The 22942-nt window shown below is 45.5% G+C and overlaps 1 protein-coding gene across 4 annotated transcripts in view; it reads left to right on the forward strand.

Annotated features, from left to right (window-relative positions):
• msrb3 (methionine sulfoxide reductase B3) overlaps window positions 1-22942 on the forward strand; it is a 136761-nt gene that overhangs the window by 57896 nt on the left and 55923 nt on the right. For all 4 annotated transcript variants that reach the window (XM_060839315.1, XM_060839314.1, XM_060839313.1 and 1 more), the window contains one exon: window positions 1706-1734. In XM_060839315.1, the coding sequence (XP_060695298.1) occupies window positions 1706-1734 (29 nt within the window). The remainder of the gene's footprint in view (window positions 1-1705; window positions 1735-22942) is intronic.

The raw sequence follows: 22942 nt of genomic DNA on the forward strand, positions 1-22942 counted from the left end.
CAGATTTCACCAAAATTTTGAGATCAGTCCAGTGGGGGTTATTCACTTCTTTAAAGTTTACCTTTCTCATAATTCTTATTTCTTGTCGATTGTTCCCCCGCCCCCTCCAAAACCTTACTCTCAGAAGATAATCTAGTCAGATTTATATCACACGGTTAACACTCAATTGTATATCTGCTGGAATGTAATTCCGTGGGTTTAAGGTACTTTCTGTTCAAATCACATTCTTCAGTGAGCTCTTTAACTGCTGATTGCATCACAATTGTGTCTTTCTGTAATCTTCATCCAACATCCACGCAAGTAACCCCCCAGGAAGGGGCTCATAGGAAATGAATCGCAAATGAAAATTCTAGCTTATTTTTCACTCCCCACCCTGAAGCAACATAAGAAATTATACTCTCTCCCAACTACTGCTGCAGGTGAGGTCAGCCAAGCACAAACTTCAAGCTGTAATACTTAACTCGAGTGGGTCAGCTACTCACTTTGTCAGTTGATAAGCTCAAGTTTTGACCAAGACTCACGTTTTCATTTCACAGAAGACTTCAGTTAAAAGCCAAGGAAAATAAATAATCAGTGGTTGAACATGCCACGATGGCATGGAAACCTTCTCAAACCTTCTCATACTTCTAACATTAATCACCTCCCTCATTTGATTTATGATCTTTTTCATGAGGTATGCAGTACCAGTCAAAAAGCTGGTTCAGTTCCTGAACTGAATTAGCTGGGATAGGAATACATTCGCACAATTAGAAAGATAGAAAAAATTGCACCAACAAAAGCAGCCACTTGGTCCATTGTGACCATTCCAGTTGAAAAGTGTTATCCAGCCTAATTCCAACTTCCAGCTCTGTTGTCATGTATGATACAGCATCTCAAGTGCATATCCAAGTCCTATGTATTTGAAATGTGATGAGTAATTCTGCCTTTATTACCCTTTCAAGCAGTGAGTTTCAAATCTCATTTCCTCTGTGTGAACAATTTACTCCTCAACTCATTCTTATGATTCTAACCATTATTTTCAATCCATGCCTGTTTGAATATTGACATCTGCTAGGCTTTGCAAAATTTAATGTCTCCCAATTAAATTTTGCTCCAGTGTTATTCTTGAGAGAACAGTTCTAGCCTATCCATGCTTTCTTTATATCTAAAATTCCTCATTCATGATAACTCCCTTGTAAGTCACCGTGTCCTCTGTATTGAGTGTTGACTTGCTGCTGATGAAAAGACAGGTCAGTATTTTCATTCCTGATTGTCTGTTGACCCTTGCTAAAAAGTATGTACAGGGTATCTGTTGTCATTGTATGAGGATAGAACATGATGCCTTCCATACTCTCTGCCAATATTAACTGCTGAAACCACTTGGAATGAGGGCCTGAAAGCTACTTGCAAGAGAACAGTACAGGTACATTCCTACAGTGTGTGATCTAGGAAAGGAGGATTTTAAGGGATATAAAAAGCCAAGAGAAGCATTCTCTGTTTGAGATTCCAAACAAATTGTCTACAGAGTACTTGGAATTTGTTGTATCACAGTAAAGAGCCTATGCCATTCTATATTCTGGGATCAATGGCTTGATCAAAATGGCCACGAATTAGTATAAAATTGAAAATGTATTTCCTTTTTCATATAAAACTTGTGCAATTTGCATACCTTGAATACTTACATAAGTGTCGGTCCTTGCAACTAAAATAATTTTTCATTTTATAGGTCAGCAACCAAGTTTGATTCTGGATCAGGTATGGACAATTTTTAAAGCTAAGTAAATCATTGTCGGTGCTTTTAATTAACTCAATTTTTTAGAGTTTACAACAAAAAGTGTTATAAAAATGTTTTTATACTTTAATATATGGATTTTCTACTTGTCAAGAATTGGGATATGTGGTCAGTATTTTGTCATTGCCTTCCACTTTAAAGGCAGGGCAACATCCCAAGTCCACTTCCACTGGAAGGGTTACTACATTAACCTAAAGTGGTCTAACTGCACCAATTTGGAGAATTTGAATGGCATTTGCTAACACCTGACAAATGATTATATAAACAAAGTTCTAGACGATGACTGGCATCTACATTAATTGAACTTTATCAATGAATAGACATCTAGGAAAAAAATGAAAGAACTGACCAAACAAAAAACTGTTACAAGACCTAATTCTATTGCATTCTTTTGTCTCATTAATTCATATGTAAAACTAAGGTTTATCAAAGGATTTCATGAAATTACAAGCAATTATTTGAATAAATGAATGTTCTAAAAAAAAATGTTGCCCGTGAATGTCCAGTATGTATTACTGGAAAATGCATGGAGGCAAATTAAAGTAACAAAACTAAAACACTCTTACAGACTAGTAACATGCACACACATGTACATCAAATATGGCATCTACAATCATTTGTGGAATTGTGTTATTTCAGACTGACAGCAGTAAAGTAGTGCAAAAGACAGTTGACTCTGGTTTAGGGTGATGTGGGGAAGGGTTGGAGTTTAATTCCATCCTCTGAAGTGTGTTTGGAGTGCGGGGGGGGGGGGGGTGCTTAATCAGGTGGGACCACCACCTTTCTCCTCTACCCCAACAAGTTCACCCTCTGCCAATTGAGACCCTTCAGTGGGCAGTTAGTACTCACTCAAAGGCCTCATCCTGCTGCCTCTGATATCCAACCAGCAGCAGGCAGGACAATTGTCCCACAGCAAACCCAAAAGCACATAAGTTAATGGGCTCCAGTGGGGCTGTTGAGAGATGCGCATTGGGTACTTGCCTTTGTCCATGCCTCTAAACACTTTTCCATCCCCTCTTGGATTCTCAGCCCGCCCTCTTTCATCTGTGGCTTAGATGCCCCACTGATCCCAGGCTCTGGTGGGCGCATTGAAGGCAACTCCTACTACTACCCCGTCAGTGCTATGTGCAGTCAAGAGATGCTGGCCTCTGGTGTGGGCACCTAAGGGCCCCTGATACCATGGTTGGCCCAGCACTGGCCTCAAGAGTGCTTGATTAGCACTTAATAGAGCAAATGTTTCCTAAAAAGGTGGCAATGTAAATCTTTCACCTGCACCCTAGCCTTTGCATGGGGCCCCCATCTCCTGAATGAAGTTCAGTTCATGGTGTTCACATGTAATTTTGGAATATATTGTCATATCACCTGCAGGATTGAACACCATGAATTTGAGAATGCACTTTATCATCCTACATGGTGCAAAGCAGTGGTCCTCAACCAGATGTCCACAAATGCGCAAGTGACCTGTGAAAAGATTTCAAGGATTCCTGCAAAAATCATTGGAAAATTACGCAGTCTGTCCATATCTCTCTCCCTCTAGTCTTTTAATTGCATGCTCAAACACCACGACCATTCATGTGAGCCACTAGCAATTAACTGAGCTTTGCTGCTCTGGCTGCAATACATTACCTCTAAGCCTTGCCAAAACCTCATTCTAGTACCCATACCCCTTGACTGAACTGACTGCACTCTGTGCTCTCAGATCCAACCCTGACTTTGTTATTAAACCTCACTGCCAGGGGTGGTGGTGGTGTTTTTTGGCGTACTGACCTCTACATTGCAGAGGCTGAGTGCCAGCTCTCAGACTCCACCTCCAATCTCCCATGGTGTGGTTATGGTCCAGGGGAACATCAGGCCATTGTGTCCACTACGATCATCATCCTCATTTCATCTGGTGATCTCCCCAGCACTGCCTCCGAGTTCATTGTCTCCCAACCTCTCACAACTAACTTCTACCTCCTTTCCAAAATCCATAAACATGACTGCCCAAATAGACTCATTGTTTCTGCCTGCTCCTTATCTCTTCCTATGTCAACGTGGTCTTCTCCGCCTTTGTCCAGTTGCTTCCCAATTACATCTGCGATTCATGTGACATCTCACATGAGTTTCAGAATTTCCAGTCAGCTCCAGCTGCCTCCATTTTACTAAGGATATGCAGTCCCTTTACATATCTATCTCCCACAAGGATGGTCTCAGGGCTCTCTGCTTCTTCCTGGATAAAAAACCTGAATCATCTCCATCCACCAGCACCCTCCTCCACCATGTGGAACTCGTAATCACTCTGAACAACTTCACTTTTTTAGCTCCCTTACTTTCTTCAGGTTAAAGGGGTGGCCATGGATACCCACATGGGCCCTAGTTATGCTTGTCTGTTGGTGGGGTATGTGGAACATCCCTTGTTCCGGTCCTAGTTCAGCTCCCACCGACAACTCTTTCTCCGATATGTCAATGATATTGCTTCCCTCCGTCATCTGAAAGTGGGAAAGTTTATCAATTTTGTTCCGGTTTCCATCCCAGTCACACCTTCATCTAGTCCATCTGAGTCCGTCCTTCCCTTCCTCGACATCTCTGTTTCCATTTCTGAAGATAGTCCACTCCAAACCAGCCAACTCCTGCAGTAACCTTGACTATACCACCTCACACCGTACTTCCTGTAAAGGCTCTATTTCGTTCTTCCAGTTCTTCTGTCTCCATTGCATCTATTCTGATGATGCCAAGTTCAAAAAGGGAACCTCTGAAATGTCCAATTCATCTCCTGCATTTCAGCCCTCACTCCCTCTCTTTTTCCTCCAACAGCAGCAATAGAGTCCTCCTTTTGTCCTCATCTATTATTCCACCAGTGGATCATTCGCCCCCATTTCCGCCACGCAGTGGTATGCCACCACATGAAAAACATTCCCCTCCCCTTCTCTGTCAGCCTTCCACAAGGATTATTCCCTCCAGGACACCCTGGTCAACTCCTCCTTCAGTCCCAAAACCCCCCTGCTCGGCCCCACAACACCTTCCCCTGCAACTGCAGAAGATGAAACATCTGCCCTCTGTCCTCACTATCCAGGTGAAGCAGCATTTTACCTGCACTTCACTCACTCTAATCTACTGCATTCACTGCTCACGTCATCTCCTCTACGTTGGGAAATGAAGCATAGACTGGGTGACCACTTTGCAGAACATGTACGTTCTGTCCTCAAAGAAGATCCTAAGCTTCCAGTTGCCTGCCACTTCAATGCACCAACTTGCTCCCCTGCCAATATCTCAGTCTCAGGTTTGCTGCAGTGTTCCAGCAAAGCTCAGTACAAGCTGGAAGAACAGCACCATATTTTCCACTTGGGAACCTTATGAACCCAATGCCAAGTTCAAGAAGTTTAAGATTTGAGGCACCTTCTCCCATGTCCTTGCCCCAATCCCCCCACACCAGACTTGTTATCATATGATCTGCTATTACACACTATCCATTATTATGATTTGGAGGTGCTGGTGTTAGGAGTGTACAAAGTTAAAAATCACACAACACCAGGTTATAGTCCAACAGGTTTATTTGGAAGCACTAGCTTTCAGAGCACTGCTCTTTCATCAGGTGTTTGATGAAGGAGCAGCATTCCAAAAGCTAGTGTTTCCAAATAAACATGTTGGACTCTAACCTAGTGTTGTGTGATTTTTAACTTTGTATACCCATTAATAGTTCCCATTGGCAGTTATTCATTCTCCTAGGTTGACTTTTATCCACTCCTTTTGTCTGTCCAATTGTTCTATTTCCATCTGTTGTTTACCCCTTGTTTCCCCCCGGCCCCCCACCAAGAAAAACAATCAATGTTTTCCTAGCTACCATCAGTTCTGAAGAAGGGTCACTGGAGCCGAAACATGAACGCTGATTTCTGCTGGACTTGCTGAGATTTCCCCACAAATTCTGTTTTTATCCCCTCAACTAAATGTCAATCCAGCACAAACAAGCAGTTTCACAATAAGTAAAACAGGAATAATAATTCTATGTTTTTAATTGCACACTATTCTCTTTACTGCGTTATACTTGTGTTACTTTGTGGAATTTTATAACACTGGAAGGGAACTTTCGAAGCAAAGAGGCAAAGAACTTCTAGTATAAAACATACTGGGCAGAATTTTCAAGCCTAACTAAAGGTCTAATCCAGTGTTGGCCATTTTGGGTCACAAGCATCTGGGGACCAAGAAAACCACCAATTCTGACACAGCACCCAAATAACCTTATTCAGAATCTTTGTTAAAGGAAAGCCTAGGCAGTCAATGAGGATTTTCTAGTTGGCTTCAGTTTTCTAACACAATGTGGGACTGATCAACGGCTTAGAAATGAACACCCAGCAGCAAGCTATAGAATTTGTGTTCCAGGCCCTGCCTGCCTTGGTAGGGTTACAGTTAAAGGCCACCTTCCATAGGGCTGTCTCACCCACCCCAAACCACAAATGCAGAAGAGGCTTTTATTTGGACTGTTTTAAACTTCTTCTTAGGGTGGCACAGTGGCTAAGTGGTTAGCACTGCTGCCTCACAGCACCAGGGACCGGGGTTCGATTCCAGCCTCGGACATTCTCCCAGTGTCTGTTTCCTCCCACAATTCAAAGATTGTGGATTAGGTGAATTGGCCATGCTAAATTGCTCATCGTGTTCAGGGATGTGTGGGTTAGGTGACTGCTCAAGGGTAAATGTAGTCTAATAGGTTAGGGGAATGGGTCTAAGTGGATTGCTCTTTGGAGGGTCAGTGTGGACTTGTTGGACCTAATGGCCTGTTTCCACACTAGGGAATCTATTCTATGAGCTTAAAGTTTGTATAAAGTGGCAGAGAGGGCACCTTCTGGTTAGTTATCCTTGTCCTGTAGTTGGGTGCTTCTCAAAAGGCCGGTGAGCCTTCAACCTTCCAGCTCCGAGGAACTGCCTGCGCCCTTAAATTGGGCAGGGAACTTGTCTCCATGCCAATTAAGGAAGCACCCTAGTTAAAAAAAGCACCCTAGGTCAGTAACTGTTTCCCACCCCAAAGGTGAAAATTCATTACTGGAGTCAGTGAATTACAATGATTGAAGGGCAGTTTAACATGTTCATGATTACAGGTATGTGAAAATAAGTACTGCAACACCAATGATCTTTGTACATCACTTGGAGTGGCAGTAAAGTATTTAAATGAGTTGATTTTGCATTATTGGGTGAGGGGCAGACCATTTACGTGCTGCCATACATTCTTGACTAGGAGAGATGAAAAATAACTTCCTGCCTTTTATCCTTGTGAATTGTGTGCTCCTTTTATTTAAAAAAATGTCAAAAATCAACAAATCATTAACGAAATCATGATTGATGACAGCACTGAAAATATTACCCAACTTTCCAGATCAAGTTTCAAATCAAGTAAAGAATTTAGTCGACCGTTCAATTGAGTATAGTCTCCTCAGCTCTGCATGTGCAGTGTGCAAAATAAATTAACTGCAATAATGTTTTAAATATAAAATGCTGGTATTTCAATTTTTGTCAGGCTCTGCAAACTATGTTCAAAGTGTCAGCAATCATACTGAACAGAATGTTGGACATTTTCTTGTACACTGTTCCATTTGAAATTGTGGTTTGGGAAATGCAGTGAAAATGAACACTCTTGTTTAAGTTCTGGTTTAAATACATGCTTATGTTACATATGAGGGAATAGATGGAATACCAACCCCTTTGTCTTACAAATGCCGTCACAATTTTAGACATCAGATAGAGTCAGAAGCTATATTCACAGAGTATATGGACCTAATACCCTTTTTGGAACTGATTTATTCTGCGCTTAATCTTCTGCTTTGCTTTTAAAAAAGCTTAGAAATCATGCTAACTTGACATGAGCATAATACTTATAGATTTTTTGAAAATTGAAATACAAGTTTGCTTTTAAAGATTGACAGTAAAATTTGTAACTCTGACATAAAATTGTTTTGCTGCTTCATCCAATGGCCGTAAGTGCATATACGAAAATAAGTGTACAAATCCTCTCATGGTTTGAAATTTAAATTCTGTTCTAAATTAAAAGATTGTTGAAGTTGAAGGTGACTGCAAATCTGAAATTGCTGATATGACTTGTGATCCAGGTATTGTGTCAGTTTACAGCATTCGATCCGACAAAAATTATTCTCAGTATCTTGTGACTGACTGGTCAAAGGCAATGGGTAAAATTTTTCCAGACCCTGAATGACATGGGCTATGGTGTAAAATTTGGGAGAATTATGTGAGAAGTTGAATGAGGCCTTTCTCAATATCAGGAGCCACAAATTACATTTTCCAACTAAGTTCCAGACATCACGATGAGAATCTTGCTAGTGAGCAGGTAGAAAACCTATTTACAGTGATTGTTAGTCATGTCTCCGTCAGTCTTACTTAGTCTCACCTCAGTAATATGCTACCACACGTCTCTTAGAAACCAGACACCAAGAATTCCCAACATGAAAGTCAGAGTGAATGTTGGTAGCTCCAGCTCACTGCCCACTCCTCCATACCTCTGTCTTGGAAACTGGCACCAATATCTCTGGCCATGGTTCGGGGGTAGCGACTGTGTGCACCCATGTTCATGGCCAAGGGTATCTTACACTTGCCATTCTCTCTGCACATTTCCGTGCAGCACTTTGGAGCACGCTGGCACCACTGCAGGGACACTTTGCACCCTCTCACAGACTTAGACTCCTTTACACTCACCCATATACACACTCGCTCACAGACACTCACAACCACCCCCCACCCCAGACAGACACACACACACGTTTGTGGGGTGAATTTGTACTTGCAGAGAAACATTGTACTTTGTTCAAAAACTGCATTAATCCATATAGAACATAGAACATAGAACAATACAGCACAGAACAGGCCCTTTGGCCCACGATGTTGTGCCGAACATCTATCCTAGATTAAGCACCCATCCATGTACCTATCCAATTGCCGCTTAAAGGTCGCCAATGATTCTGACTCTACCACTCCCACGGGGAGCGCATTCCATGCCCCCACCACTCTCTGGGTAAAGAACCCACCCCTGACGTCTCCCCTATACCTTCCACCCTTCACCTTAAATTTATGTCTCCTTGTAACACTCTGTTGTACCCAGGGAAAAAGTTTCTGACTGTCTACTCTATCTATTCCTCTGATCATCTTATAAACCTCTATCAAGTCACCCCTCATCCTTCGCCGTTCCAACGAGAAAAGGCCGAGAACTCTCAACCTATCCTCGTACGACCTATTCTCCATTCCAGGCAACATCCTGGTAAATCTTCTCTGCACCCTCTCCAAAGCTTCCACATCTTTCCTAAAGTGAGGCGACCAGAACTGCACACAGTACTCCAAATGTGGCCTAACCAAAGTCCTGTACAGCTGCAACATCACTTCACGACTCTTGAATTCAATCCCTCTGCTAATGAACGCTAATACGCCATAGGCCTTCTTACAAGCTCTATCCACCTGAGTGGCAACTTTCAAAGATCTATGTACATAGACCCCAAGATCCCTCTGTTCCTCCACCTGACTAAGAACCCTACCGTTAACCCTGTATTCCGCATTCTTATTTGTTCTTCCAAAATGGAGAACCTCACACTTGGCAGGGTTGAACTCCATCTGCCACTCCTCAGCCCAGCTCTGCATCAAATCTAAGTCCCTTTGCAGCCGACAACAGCCCTCCTCACTGTCCACAACCCCACCAATCTTCGTATCATCTGCAAATTTACTGACCCACCCTTCGACTCCCTCATCCAAAAATTACAAACAGCAGAGGACCCAGAACTGATCCCTGCGGAACTCCACTTGTAACTGGGCACCAGGCTGAATATTTGCCATCTACCACCACTCTCTGACTTCGACCGGTTAGCCAGTTTTCTATCCAATTGGCCAAATTTCCCTCTATCCCATGCCTCCTGACTTTCTGCATAAGCCTACCATGGGGAACCTTATCAAATGCCTTACTAAAATCCATGTACACTACATCCACTGCTCTACCCTCATCCACATGCTTGGTCACCTCCTCAAAGAATTCAATAAGACTTGTAAGGCAAGACCTACCCTTCACAAATCCATGCTGGCTGTCCCTAATCAAGCAGTGTCTTTCCAGATACTCATAAATCCTATCCCTCAGTACCCTTCCATTACTTTGTCTACCACAGAAGTAAGACTAACTGGCCTGTAATTCCCGGGGTTATCCCTATTCCCTTTTTTGAACAGGGGCACAACATTCGCTACTCTCCAGTCCCCTGGTACCACCCCCGTTGACAGTGAAGACGAAAAGATCATTGCCAACGGTACTGCAATTTCCTCTCTTGCTTCCCACATAATCCTAGGATATATCCCATCAGGCCCGGGGGACTTGTCTATCCTCAAGTTGTTCAAAATGTCCAACACATCTTCCTTCTTAACAAGTATCTCTTCTAGCTTACCAGTCCATTTTACCCTCTCCTCTTCAACAATACGGTCCCTCTCATTTGTAAATACTGAAGAAAAGTACTCATTCAAGACCTCTCCTATCTCTTCCGACTCAATACACAATCTCCCACTACTGTCCTTGATCGGACCTACCCTCGTTCTCGTCATTCTCATGTTTCTCACATACGCATAAAATGCCTTGGGGTTATCCTTGATCCTATCCGCCAAGGATTTTTCATGCCCTCTCTTAGCTCTCCTAATCCCTTTCTTCAGGTCCCTTCTGGCTATCCTGTATCCCTCCACTGCTCTGTCTGAACCCTGTTTCCTCAACCTTATGTAAGCCTCCTTCTTCCTCTTTACTAGACATTCAACCTCCCTCGTCAACCAAGGCTCCCTCACACGACCATTTCTTTCCTGCCTGATAGGTACATACATATCAAGGACACGTCGTATCTGCTCCTTGAAAAAGTTCCACATTTCCACCACATCCTTCCCTGACAGCCTATGTCCCAACTTATGCTCCTCAAATCCTGTCTTACAGCATCGTAATTTCCCTTCCCCCAATTGTAAAATCTACCCTGTTGTGTGCACCTATCTCTCTCCATAACCAAGGTGAAAGTCACAGAATTGTGGTCACCATCACCAAAATGTTCACCCACTAACAAGCCCATCACTTGTCCCGGTTCATTACCGAGTACCAAATCCAATATGGCCTCCCCTCTGGTTGGACAATCTCCATACTGAGTTAGAAAAGCTTCCTGGACACATTGCACAAACACCGCCCCATCCAATCTACTTGATCTAAAGAGCTTCCAATCAATATTTGGGAAGTTGAAGTCGCCCATGACTACGACCCTGTGGCTTCTGCACCTTTCCAAAATCTGTTTCCCAATCTGTTTCTCCACATCTCTGCTGCTATTGGGGGGCCTATAGTAAACACCCAACAAGGTGACTGCACCTTTCCTATTTCTGACTTCAGCCCATACTACCTCCAAAGGCAGATCCCCCTCAAACTTCCTTTCTGCAGCCGTTATACCATTTCTAATTAGCAATGCCACCCCCTCTCCTTTTTTACCACCCTCCCTAATCTTACTGAAACATCTGTAACCAGGAACCTCCAACAACCATTCCTGTCCCTCATCTATCCACGTTTCCGTGATGGCCACAACATCGTAGTCCCAGGTACCGATCCACGCCTTAAGTTCACCCACCTTATTTCTGATACTCCTTGCATTGAAGTATACGCACTTGAGCCCATCTCTGTGTCCGCAAGTATTCCCTGTCAGTGCTACCTTCTCTACAGCCTACCTACATTCTTGGACATCCTGACAAACAGCTATATAAAACTCTGTTAACTCATTTTTAAGATTAGAGTCAGTGTAAACATTTTGGCACAGACAACAGAACACAGGGGACTAACACCTTCAACATCTTATCTGGCCTGACACCAATTGTTACAGTGAACCTGAGAATGTAACTTTTTAAAGTTTTGTGATTTACATATGTAAGAAGTGAAACGATCATGGTCATTCTAACAGATCAGAGACTAAACAAACAATGAAGGTATTTTTCAATGTATAATTTCAGTTACATCACACTGTAAACTTTTGCTCTAAATTCTGTGTCTTACAATTGTGTCCTCCACAACCACCTGATGAAGGAGCAGCACTCCAAAAACTAGTGCTTTCAATTAAACCTGTTGGACTATAACTTGGTGTTGTGTGATTTTTAACTTTATACACCCCAATCCAACACCAGCATCTCCAAATCATGACTTGCACACACAAATAGACATCCAGCTTACCAATGGAACCAGGCTGCATCTCAAGTTGTTCACTCACTTCATGCTGCCTGGATGCTCACAGTATTCCTACCTTGCATATATCATGTTGCTGTACGGCAGCTTGCTATGTCAATCTTACACTGACAGCACATGCCAGCAGCCTGTGCAGCAAACTCCAAATGTTTGTATGTGTGAAAATCAAATAGCCGTGTCTCAAATTTAAAGGGGATTAGTGCTCTGTCAAGTCATGGGAAGCTGTTGCCACTCAGAGGTTTTAATACACTCCACCAAGGGTAGTGTCTGCAATCAGTCCAGGGGCTTGGGCACAGTAGGTCCTGCAGGTCTAACACACCCTGTCAGGCGACTTGCAGATCATTGTTAGGGAGCAATTGGAGGTCTAGTCAGTCATCGGTCTGTGCTGATTGTTCTACATGTTGCCCAGGAAAGCGGGGCATGGTCTCCCCTGAAGGTGGTGGTGTAGGCAGCAGAATGAATAGCACTGCTGCCTCACAGTGCCTGAGACCTGGGTTCATTTCCCACCTCAGGCGACTGACTGTGTGGAGTTTGCACGTTCTCCCCGTGTCTGCATGGGTTTCCTCCGGGTGCTCCGGTTTCCTCCCACAGTCACAAAGATGTGCAGGTCAGGTGAATTGGCCATGCTAAATTGCCCGTAGTGTTAGGTAAGGGGTAAATGTAGGGGTATGGGTGGGTTGCGCTTCGGCGGGTCGAAGGGCCTGTTTCCACACTGTAATGTAATGTAAAAAAAAGAATGACATTGCTGGGTAAGAGGGAATATTGTTGGCAGTTGAGAGGTGAGGTGATGCAATGTGGGGCACTGTGGGCAGGAGCCGAAGTACAGGGATGGTGAAGGGGAGAAATTTGGCATGTAAGTAGGGGAGCTGGTAGTGTGTGGGATGCTCCCAGATGGTGCTGGGGAGAGGTGGAGTTGTGGTAATAAGTAGTCACCTGAGATGGTGGGTGGGACCATGTGCAGGTTCAGTAGAGATGGGCCGTCCAGGAAGTGCGAGGTAGGAAGGGCATGTAGATTCAGGGATGGGGGACCTGATAGCCAGGCTGAGTCTGATACTTGTGATATCCAGCACAACCTGCATTGCCTTCTAACCTCTTCCTATTGCTAAATTTGACATGTGTATGGAACATGGCTACAACCATGTGTGGAAAAATGTGTCTGTTTGCTGGTCTCCATAGACTCCACCTCTGAATGACAGGAGATCTTTCCAGGGGCAATTGCATCAATCGTGCACTTGCAGAATGCAGGTTAAAAGTCACTTGCAAACATCTCATCAAGCATGGGAAATGCATGGTCAACCATTTTGGGTGTAATTGTCCATCATGAGTAATGTTGATTATGTCATTGGACTTACACATTGTGGATAAAGTTAAAAATCACACAACACCAGGTTATAGTCCAACAGGTTTAATTGGAAGCACTAGTTTTTGGAGCGCTGCTCCTTCATCAAGTGTAAGACGCAGAATTTATAGCAAAAGTTTACAGTGTGATGTAACTGAAATTATATATTGAAGAATACCTTGTTGGTCTCTCATCTGTCCCACAGACACACACACTCCCAAACTCTCACATGCACCCTCTCGCAGACTTAGACCCCTTTACGCTCACACATACATATACACACTCTCTCTCTCTCTGACACTCACAAGCCCCCACCCCAGACACACACACAGACACACCTAAACACAGACACCAGACACATACATACCCACACTCATGCACTCTCTCACAGATTTAGACCTCTTTACATTCACACACACACACACACACACACACACACACACACACATTCATGCTTTCTCACAGACACTCACAGCAACCCCCCCCCACCCGCCCACACACACACACACACACACACACACACACACACAAACCCATAAACCCATATACACCTATACATATGTGGGGTAGATTTGTACTTGCGGAACGCTTCAGGACGCCTACTTGTGGAACGCTTCAGGGAACACCTCTGGGACGCCCGGACCAACCAACCCAACCACCCCGTGGCTCAACACTTTAACTCTTCCTCCCACTCCACCAAAGATATGCAGGTCCTTGAACTCCTCCATTGCCAGAACATAACAACACGACGGTTGGAGGAAGAGCGCCTCATCTTCCGCCTGGGAACCTTGGGAACAAGGGATGAACTCAGATTTCTCCAGTTTCCTCATTTCCCCTCCCCCCACCTTGTCTCAGTCGATTCCCTTGAACTCAGCACCGCCCTCCTAACCTGCAATCTTCTTCCTGACCTCTCCGCCCCCACCCCACTCCGGCCTATCACCCTCACCTTGACCTCCTTCCACCTATCACATCTCCATCGCCCCTCCCTCAAGTCCCTCCTCCCTACCTTTTATCTTAGCCTGCCTGGCACCCTCTCCTCATTCCTGATGAAGGGCTCTGGCCCGAAACATCGAATTTCCTGTTCCTTGGATGCTGCCTGACCTGCTGTGCTTTAACCAGCAACACATTTTCAGCTGTGATCTCCAGCATCTGCAGACCTCACTTTTTACTCGAAGATTTTAACCTACTGCGAATCCTCTTGCAAGGATGCCTTCCTTGAAGAAGCTCTCTTCCTCCCTCTACAAGGATTTCAGTGAGTGTCTCTCTCGCTGGACCCCCCAGGTCATCTCCTCTGCACAGAAGCTCTTCAGCCACGTTCTCAAACAGAGCCGTTACCACAGCCACATCTCCTTCCTCAGTACCTGCCTACGGAATCGACTGATCCCGCACAGACTCCGGACTACATTCCAACCAACAAAATTTGGACCCAACCAGGACAACCTGTACCTACAACAAATCTGAAGCCTCCAGCAACAGACCTCCCTCCGGATCCTCCGCTCCACCCTTGCAGACATGCGTCGCTACCTACATTCCCTGCAATCAGCCCTACCCCAGCTCAGGACAATACTCTCACAGACCTGCAAAGGACCTCTACTGTTCTTCATCTACAGAAGAATCCACACACTAAACAAATAGTTCTTCCTAGCCATATCAAAAATTAACGACAGTAAGTACCGAAAACTTTCATGTACTTACCCCTACAGTCGTGGTTCCTCAACTGTTCCAGAATCTTCGCTCGGCCTCTACAATCTGTCGGACGCCATTACACATGCGGCCGCTACAGCACCAACGGCCGCCGCCGACCGTGACGTCACTTCCGCCCCCAACGACCTCGCAGCTTCCACGATCACCGCCCAAACAACCGCCCCGATGATCACCGCACAGACAACCACTTCCACAATCGCCAGGAAGATCGCCGACGGACTCGTGACCCCCGCGGCTACCGGGAATGACAACGGCTCTTTCGTCGCCACAACCATTTCCACCCCTTCGGTTGCCGTCGCCGCAGCCACTTCCGCCTCCACTGACATCACTAACCTGCACGACCACAACGCCTCAGGTGTCTCCGCCCCCACGCCGACTTTCGTCACCACGCGTAACCCCGCCCCCACGCCAAACTTCACCACCACGCGTAACCCCGCCCCCACGCCAAACTTCGCCACCACGCGTAACCCCGCCCCACGCCGAATTTCGTCACCACGCGTGACCCCATCCCCACGCTTAACCCCGGCCCCACCCCAAGCTTCAGCACCACGTCTAACCCCGCCCCTACACCGATCTCTGTCCCCGCCCCGCTCCTAACCCCGCCCCCACTCCCTGCTTCTGTCCCATACCAGGTCCTAGCTCCCAACCTTGCCGGATCTTCACCATCCCTCCAGACCTCCCCCTCTCTGAGGATGAAAAATCAGTCCTCAGCAGAGGCCTCACCTTCATTCCCCTACGCCTTCGCCTCCGTGCCTACTTTTACAACCAAGACTCCCGCCCACCCTCTGACGACCCCTTCTCACGCCTCCAACACACCCCATCCACCTGGACACCCCGTGCTGGCCTCTTACCCGCCCTTGATCTATTTATAGCCAACTGCCGCCGCGACATTAACCGACTCGACCTGTCCACCCCTCTCACCCACTCCAACCTCTCACCCTCAGAACGTGCAGCCCTCCACTCCCTCCGCTCCAACCCCAACCTCACCATCAAACCGGCAGACAAGGGGGGCACGGTAGTTTTTTGGCGCACCGACCTTTATACCGCTGAGGCCAAACGCCAGCTCGCGGACGCCTCCTCCTATTGCCCCCTTGACCATGACCCCACCTCCCACTACCAAACCATCATCTCCCAGACCATCCAGGACCTCATCACCTCAGGGGATCTCCCATCCACCGCCTCCAACCTCATAGTCCCACAACCCCGCACCGCCCGTTTCTACCTCCTGCCCAAAATCCACAAACCTGACTGCCCCGGCCGACCCATTGTCTCAGCCTGCTCCTGCCCCACCGAACTCATCTCCGCGTACCTCGACACGGTTCTGTCCCCTTTAGTCCAGGAACTCCCCACCTACGTTCTGGACACCACCCACGCCCTCCGCCTCCTCCATGATTTTCGCTTCCCTGGTCCCCAACGCCTTATCTTCACGATGGACATCCAGTCCCTGTACACCTCCATCCCCCATCACGAAGGACTCAAAGCCCTCCACTTCTTCCTTTCCCACCGCACCAACCAGTACCCTTCCACTGACACCCTCCTTCGACTGACTGAACTGGTCCTCACCCTGAATAACTTCTCTTTCCAATCCTCCCACTTCCTCCAAACTAAAGGAGTTGCCATGGGCACCCGCATGGGCCCCAGCTATGTCTGTCTCTTTGTAGGATATGTGGAACAGTCCATCTTCCGCAACTACACTGGCACCACCCCCTACCTTTTCCTCCGCTACATCGATGACTGTATCGGCGCTACCTCGTGCTCCCACGAGGAGGTCGAACAATTCACCAACTTTACCAACACCTTCCATCGCGACCTCAAATTCACCTGGACTGTCTCAGACTCCTCTCTCCCCTTCCTAGACCTCTCCATTTCTATCTCGGGTGACCGACTCAACACAGACATCTACTATAAACCTACTGACTCCCACAGCTACCTGGACTACATCTCCTCCCACCCTGCCCCCTGTAAAAACGCCATCCCATATTCCCAATTCCTTCGTCTCCGCCGCATCTGCTCCCAGGAGGACCAGTTCCAATACCGTACAGCCCAGATGGCCTCCTTCTTCAAGGACCGCAGATTCCCCCCAGACGTGATCGACGATGCCCTCCACCGCATCTCCTCCACTTCCCGCTCCTCTGCCCTTGAGCCCCGCCCCTCCAACCGCCACCAAGACAGAACCCCACTGGTTTTCACCTACCACCCCACAACCTCCGTATACAGCGTATCATCCGCCGTCATTTCCCGCCAACTCCAAACGGACCCGACCACCAGGGATATATTTCGCTCCCCTCCCCTATCAGCGTTCCGCAAAGATCACTCCCTTCGTGACTCCCTTGTCAGGTCCACACCTCCCACCAACCCAACCTCCACTCCCAGCACTTTCCCCTGCAACCGCAGGAAATGCAAAATTTGCGCCCACACCTCCTCCCTTACCTCTCTCCAAGGCCTCAAGGGATCCTTCCATATCCGCCACAAATTCACCTGCACCTCCACACACATCATCTATTGCATCCGCTGCACCCGATGTGGCCTCCTCTATATTGGGGAGACAGGCCACCTACTTGCGGAACGTTTCAGGGAACACCTCTGGGACGCCCGGACCAACCAACCCAACCACCCCGTGGCTCAACACTTTAACTCTCCCTCCCACTCCACCGAAGATATGCAAGTCCTTGGACTCCTCCATCGCCAGAACATAACAACACGACGGTTGGAGGAAGAGCGCCTCATCTTCCGCCTGGGAACCCTCCAACCACAAGGGATGAACTCAGATTTCTCCAGTTTCCTCATTTCCCCTCCCCCCACCTTGTCTCAGTCGATTCCCTTGAACTCAGCACCGCCCTCCTAACCTGCAATCTTCTTCCTGACCTCTCCGGCCCCACCCCACTCCAGCCTATCACCCTCACCTTGACCTCCTTCCACCTATCACATCTCCATCGCCCCTCCCCCAAGTCCCTCCTCCCTACCTTTTATCTTAGCCTGCCTGGCACCCTCTCCTCATTCCTGATGAAGGGCTCTGGCCCGAAACGTCGAATTTCCTGTTCCTTGGATGCTGCCTGACCTGCTGTGCTTTAACCAGCAACACATTTTCAGCTGTGATCTCCAGCATCTGCAGACCTCACTTTTTACTCATAAATTTGTACTTGCAGAGTTTCATTGTACTTTGCTCAAAAACTGCATGAATCCATATAAGACTCTGTTAACTCATTTTTTCGATTAGAATCAGTCTAAACATTATGACACCGATAACAGAACACAGGGGACTAACATCTTCAACATCATATCTGGCCTGACATCAATTGTTACAATTAATCTGAGAATGTAACTTTTAAAAAAAAGTTTTGTGATTTACATATGAAAGAAGTGAAACTATCATGGTCATTCTAACAGATCAGAGACATAACAAACAATGAAGGTATTTTTCAATGTATAATTTCAGTTACATCACACTGTAAACTTTTGCTCTAAATTCTGTGTCTTACAATTGTGTACTCCACATCCACCTGATGAAGGAGCAACATTCCAAAAGCTAGTGCTTCCAACTAAACCTGTTGGACTATAACTTGGTGTTGTGTGATTTCTAACTTTGTACATCCCAGTCCTACACCAGCATCTCCAAATCATGACATTGTGGATAGAAAATGTCTGAGCAGGAGTAGGCAAGGCCACAACAAAGACTGCTAATGCACCTCCAACTGTATACAGAAACACAGAACTGATTTCCTATCTACTTGAACTGGAATACTGGACTGTCTTATATACAATTGTGTCTATTGTTGGTGACATGGGACCAGGAGGAGGAAGTTTCAGTCCTCTTATAGCTGTTAAACTTGTCATGGACATATGACATGATCTGTTTTTCATTGGAATAAGATCCAGTGCTCAAGTACCAACATTAATCAATATATGGTCCCCTTTGTTGGAATGCTTCATGTCCCACTGTCACATTGTTAGTCAATTTGATGGACTCAGCCACAGCATGTGATAGCTCACTGTTACAATCAAGGCTTGAGAAATGGAAGAGGCATAAATGCATCTGGAAGCCCAGGAGCAGCAGCAATCTCCAGCAGATGCTGACTAACCTTCACATGAAGGCCTCACAGCTGAAGGGTTCCTCAGTGTGTAGGAAGCACAGGAGGGCTTGATGACATTTCCTTTGGATGAGGAAGGTGCATTGTTGGCACAGACTGGGAATCTCTTGGGACACAATGAAGCTGCTGGATTGAAACTGGAGACTAGAAGACCATCCTACCTCTGTGGTCATCAAGGTGACATCTGTGCTGAGCCTTTATGTGATCTGCTCATTCAAAGTACCTACTAAGGACCTGTGCGGGATCTCTCAATTGTCCACCCATGAATGCATCAAGATTGATGACTGCTTTTTATGCCAAGTCATATCTCCCCTTCATTTCCATGAGATGAGTCCAGTATTACAGCCCAGGCAGTACAATTTGGTGATGTAACCAGCTTACCCAGATCCAGGGCTCAATAAACTATGCACATGCCCTTGTTGAGAGGCCCATAACATTGTGCAGCTGAGTTCATTAACAGAAAAGGGTTTCATTCATCAATGTGACATTATTCAAGGATGGCACGTGACTCAGTGGTTAGCACTGCTGTCCCACAGTGCCAGGAATTTGGATTCAATTCCTCCCTTGAGCAACCATCTGTGTGGAATTAGCACGTTCTTCCTGTGTCTGCATGGGTTTACTCTGGCTGCTCAGGTCTTCTCTGACAGTCTAAACGTGCAGCTTGCATGGATTGGCCATGCTAAATTGCCGGATGATATCCAGGGATGTGCTAGATAGATGAGTTAGCCATGGGCATTGCAGGATTAGAGTGATAGAGTAGGGGGGTGCTTCTGATGGGATGCTCTTCAGAGGGTGCTTCTCATGGGCTGATTGGCCTGCCTCCACATTGTAGGGCTTAAATGTGCCAGTCATCTGTGACCATTGATGCCATTTCTTTGAGTTTTGTGTTTCATGCCCTGGAATGATGCCTATATCCTTATTATCTCCTGGTCTTGTTGCATTTGAGAAGCTAGCTGCCTTTCAACGATGGTTACTAGGAGACGAGTTACCACATTCAACAATGGCTGATGACTGTCTTGTGCAATGCCCGACAGTCAAAGCATGGAAGCCAGTGATGCCTATTTTATCCCCAAGGTGGAGCAGATAATAGTCCTGCAAAAAGTGAGGTTCTGCTACTTGGATGGTTGGGCCTTGTGGTATATCCAGATAGCATCTGTCTGTGCTGGAATGGGAAAGGTAACTTGAATAAGTGAGTATGCAGTGCCGAGGCCATGTATGTTTAGCAGTTTGTGTGTCTATGTGGAGGAAGGGGTGGATGGGTGGGGGAAGATGGTGCATGCAACAATGAGTGGTAGAGCATGAGTCTTAGTGAGAGGTAGATGCTAGGAACAGAGAGAGCGTGATTACCCTGACAGAGGCGACAAACTTATTTACTAAGTATTCTGTGTTCTACTGGGCATCTCCCCAGACCACAAACATTGTATTGACCTAGGTGGCACCTTCAGGTTGGTTTGGCAGGGTCTGATGGTCTGACTACCTCTGGCAGTCTCTGGGAAGAGATGGGGCTCTCTGCACCACCCTGTCCACCAGGACCTTCCAGCTCCCTGCCTGGAAGTATAGCAACTATTTCCACTTCTCATCTATGCCTGCAGCAAATATCTGGATCCATGTGGGCAGCTTCTGACTTGGCCATGTGTTCAATGCTCTTTTAAATATGATGCCTGTGCCAGGAATGCCAGGGTATCCATATGGTAGCGAGTACATCTCGCTACAGTGGGTCAGAAAATTGGGTTGGCATCGGACGAGATTGGCACCACAGAGGTGTGGTAAGTAGTTAATGAGTGTGTTGTGCTGATAACATGAAAAACCTCACTGTGCCTCATAGAGACAAACTGTGCATGAAATTCTATGAAAATACCACATTGCTAAAATATGGCAAAATCCAGCCTGCAGTCCCAAACCATGACAATCATATAAACTTCATAGTTATAACGCAGAGTATAAATCAATCCTTTTACCTTCTGACCTGTGTGGCCTGGTGCCCCACCAGACTGTGCCTTTGGTATTGGGTCCCCAGGGGAGCGCTGTTAGAGATCTATAAAAAGAGGTTCCACATTATAGCTGCCAAGCAAATTTTCGACTCAAGCCCATTTGAAAGAAAGCATTGTTTCAAATCATTTTAAGCCTGCAGTATTTCTAGCCATATATCCTGTAGCAGGTGGTCCTTGGTGAGTGAATTTCATGGTCAGAACTTCAGCGCCTCCAGTTCCTTTTGATTTGCATTTTACTGCTTTGGTACAACAGTTATCTGGGAGATAATGTTGGCGCTCTTTTGTTGGTCCATAATAGGAACTAATTATGCTTCATTATCCTCACATAAAAGTTTAATATACAATATCTCTTTGCACTATTGTCATGATAGTACTGATGTGATAGCACAAATTAAGCCAGTATGGGTTGTAAAATTGATAATAGATTCTAGGAAACCTTTTGACATTGTTTTCACTGCAGTGCAGAGAAACTTTTAAGATGGAGAAATCTCTGTTATATTTTGAAAGTATCCATTAAATGTTTTTGTCAAATATTAGTTGGACAATCAGAGGTTGGCATTCTTCTGGGTCCCCGTCATGCCAAGGTGAATAAAATTAAGTAGCTCTTGGTCTTTAGGTGCTCTTTCATATTGTAGTAAGAGTTCCAAAGTACAAGACAGTTAAATTAGCATTTCAAGCATTTTCAAAAAAACCAAAAGGCTAGTTCATGAGAGTTTCATTTGCATGCTCAGTGGTATGAATTGGTCTCTTGTAGATGGTCTCAAATCTTTTGGACTTTCAGAGTGTAGTGTAAATCAAATCTGAGGTAAAGCCATTTTTAAAGCGAACTCAGTCAATTGTCACTTTATAAACTTATTTTACAATGTTTTCAATGCAAGGATCTCAAGTGTTCCCATCGGTCTAATAATGTCATTTCAGCAATGTGGCTTTATGGTAGTAGTTTAACGTCTCATTGTCCAGTAAAGCCATGACTTAGTGAGAATATTGGGAGGACTTATCCCTGAATGCTGTTATTGACCAATAACTGGGTGAAATTTTACAGCTCATAGTGAAGTCGGCTTCCTGTGATTGCAGCCTGTGGAATCTTTTTAAAACTACCTATTTGGGATTTACAGAACAGGTAATAGAATGGGAGTGAGGATGGTGGAGCAGTACTCACAATGCACAGAGCGGACATAGTTAAAAATCACACAACACCAGGTTATAGTCCAACAGGTTTATATACAGAGTGGGAGACTGGAGCAACAGCAATGCTGGAGTGGACGCAAGAGGAATAATTGACAAGTAAGTTAATCTAAGTCCAAAGTTCATCTCATGATCTTGTTAACAGAAATCTGCATTGGTGGACTTAGATGCCATTGGATTAAAGAGGAAGACTTCACAATGAAGTCTTGAGTTGCTGAAATATGGAGTGGCGAAATGGATCTATCCAGTGCATTATACACGTCATAAATCTCTGCTGAGCTATGATATTGGCGGTGGCATTGAATAACAGTGAAACTTTACTTCGTAGTCAGGTATGGCTAAAATCTAAACTCATGATTGCCAATTACTGTTATGATCAAACTGAAAAAAAGCTTTCATTTAATAATTCTGTTTTCACAATCACTGGACGGCTCAAAGTACTTTTCAACCAGTCAGGTAATTTTGAAATATAACCACTGTTGGTAATGTGGCAACTACTTTGTACCCAACAAACTTCTGGCAATGGGCAATTAAAAGCAAAATACTGCACATGCTGGAATCCTGAAATAAATGTGCAGAATGCTAGAAAAACTTGGCAGATCTGGTAGAAACGATACAGAGAGAGACAATGTGAATGGTTCAAGTGTGGTCTGATTCTTTTTCGGAACC

The sequence above is a fragment of the Hemiscyllium ocellatum genome, chromosome 19 (assembly GCF_020745735.1).
Source record: "Hemiscyllium ocellatum isolate sHemOce1 chromosome 19, sHemOce1.pat.X.cur, whole genome shotgun sequence".
NCBI lineage: Eukaryota > Metazoa > Chordata > Chondrichthyes > Orectolobiformes > Hemiscylliidae > Hemiscyllium > Hemiscyllium ocellatum.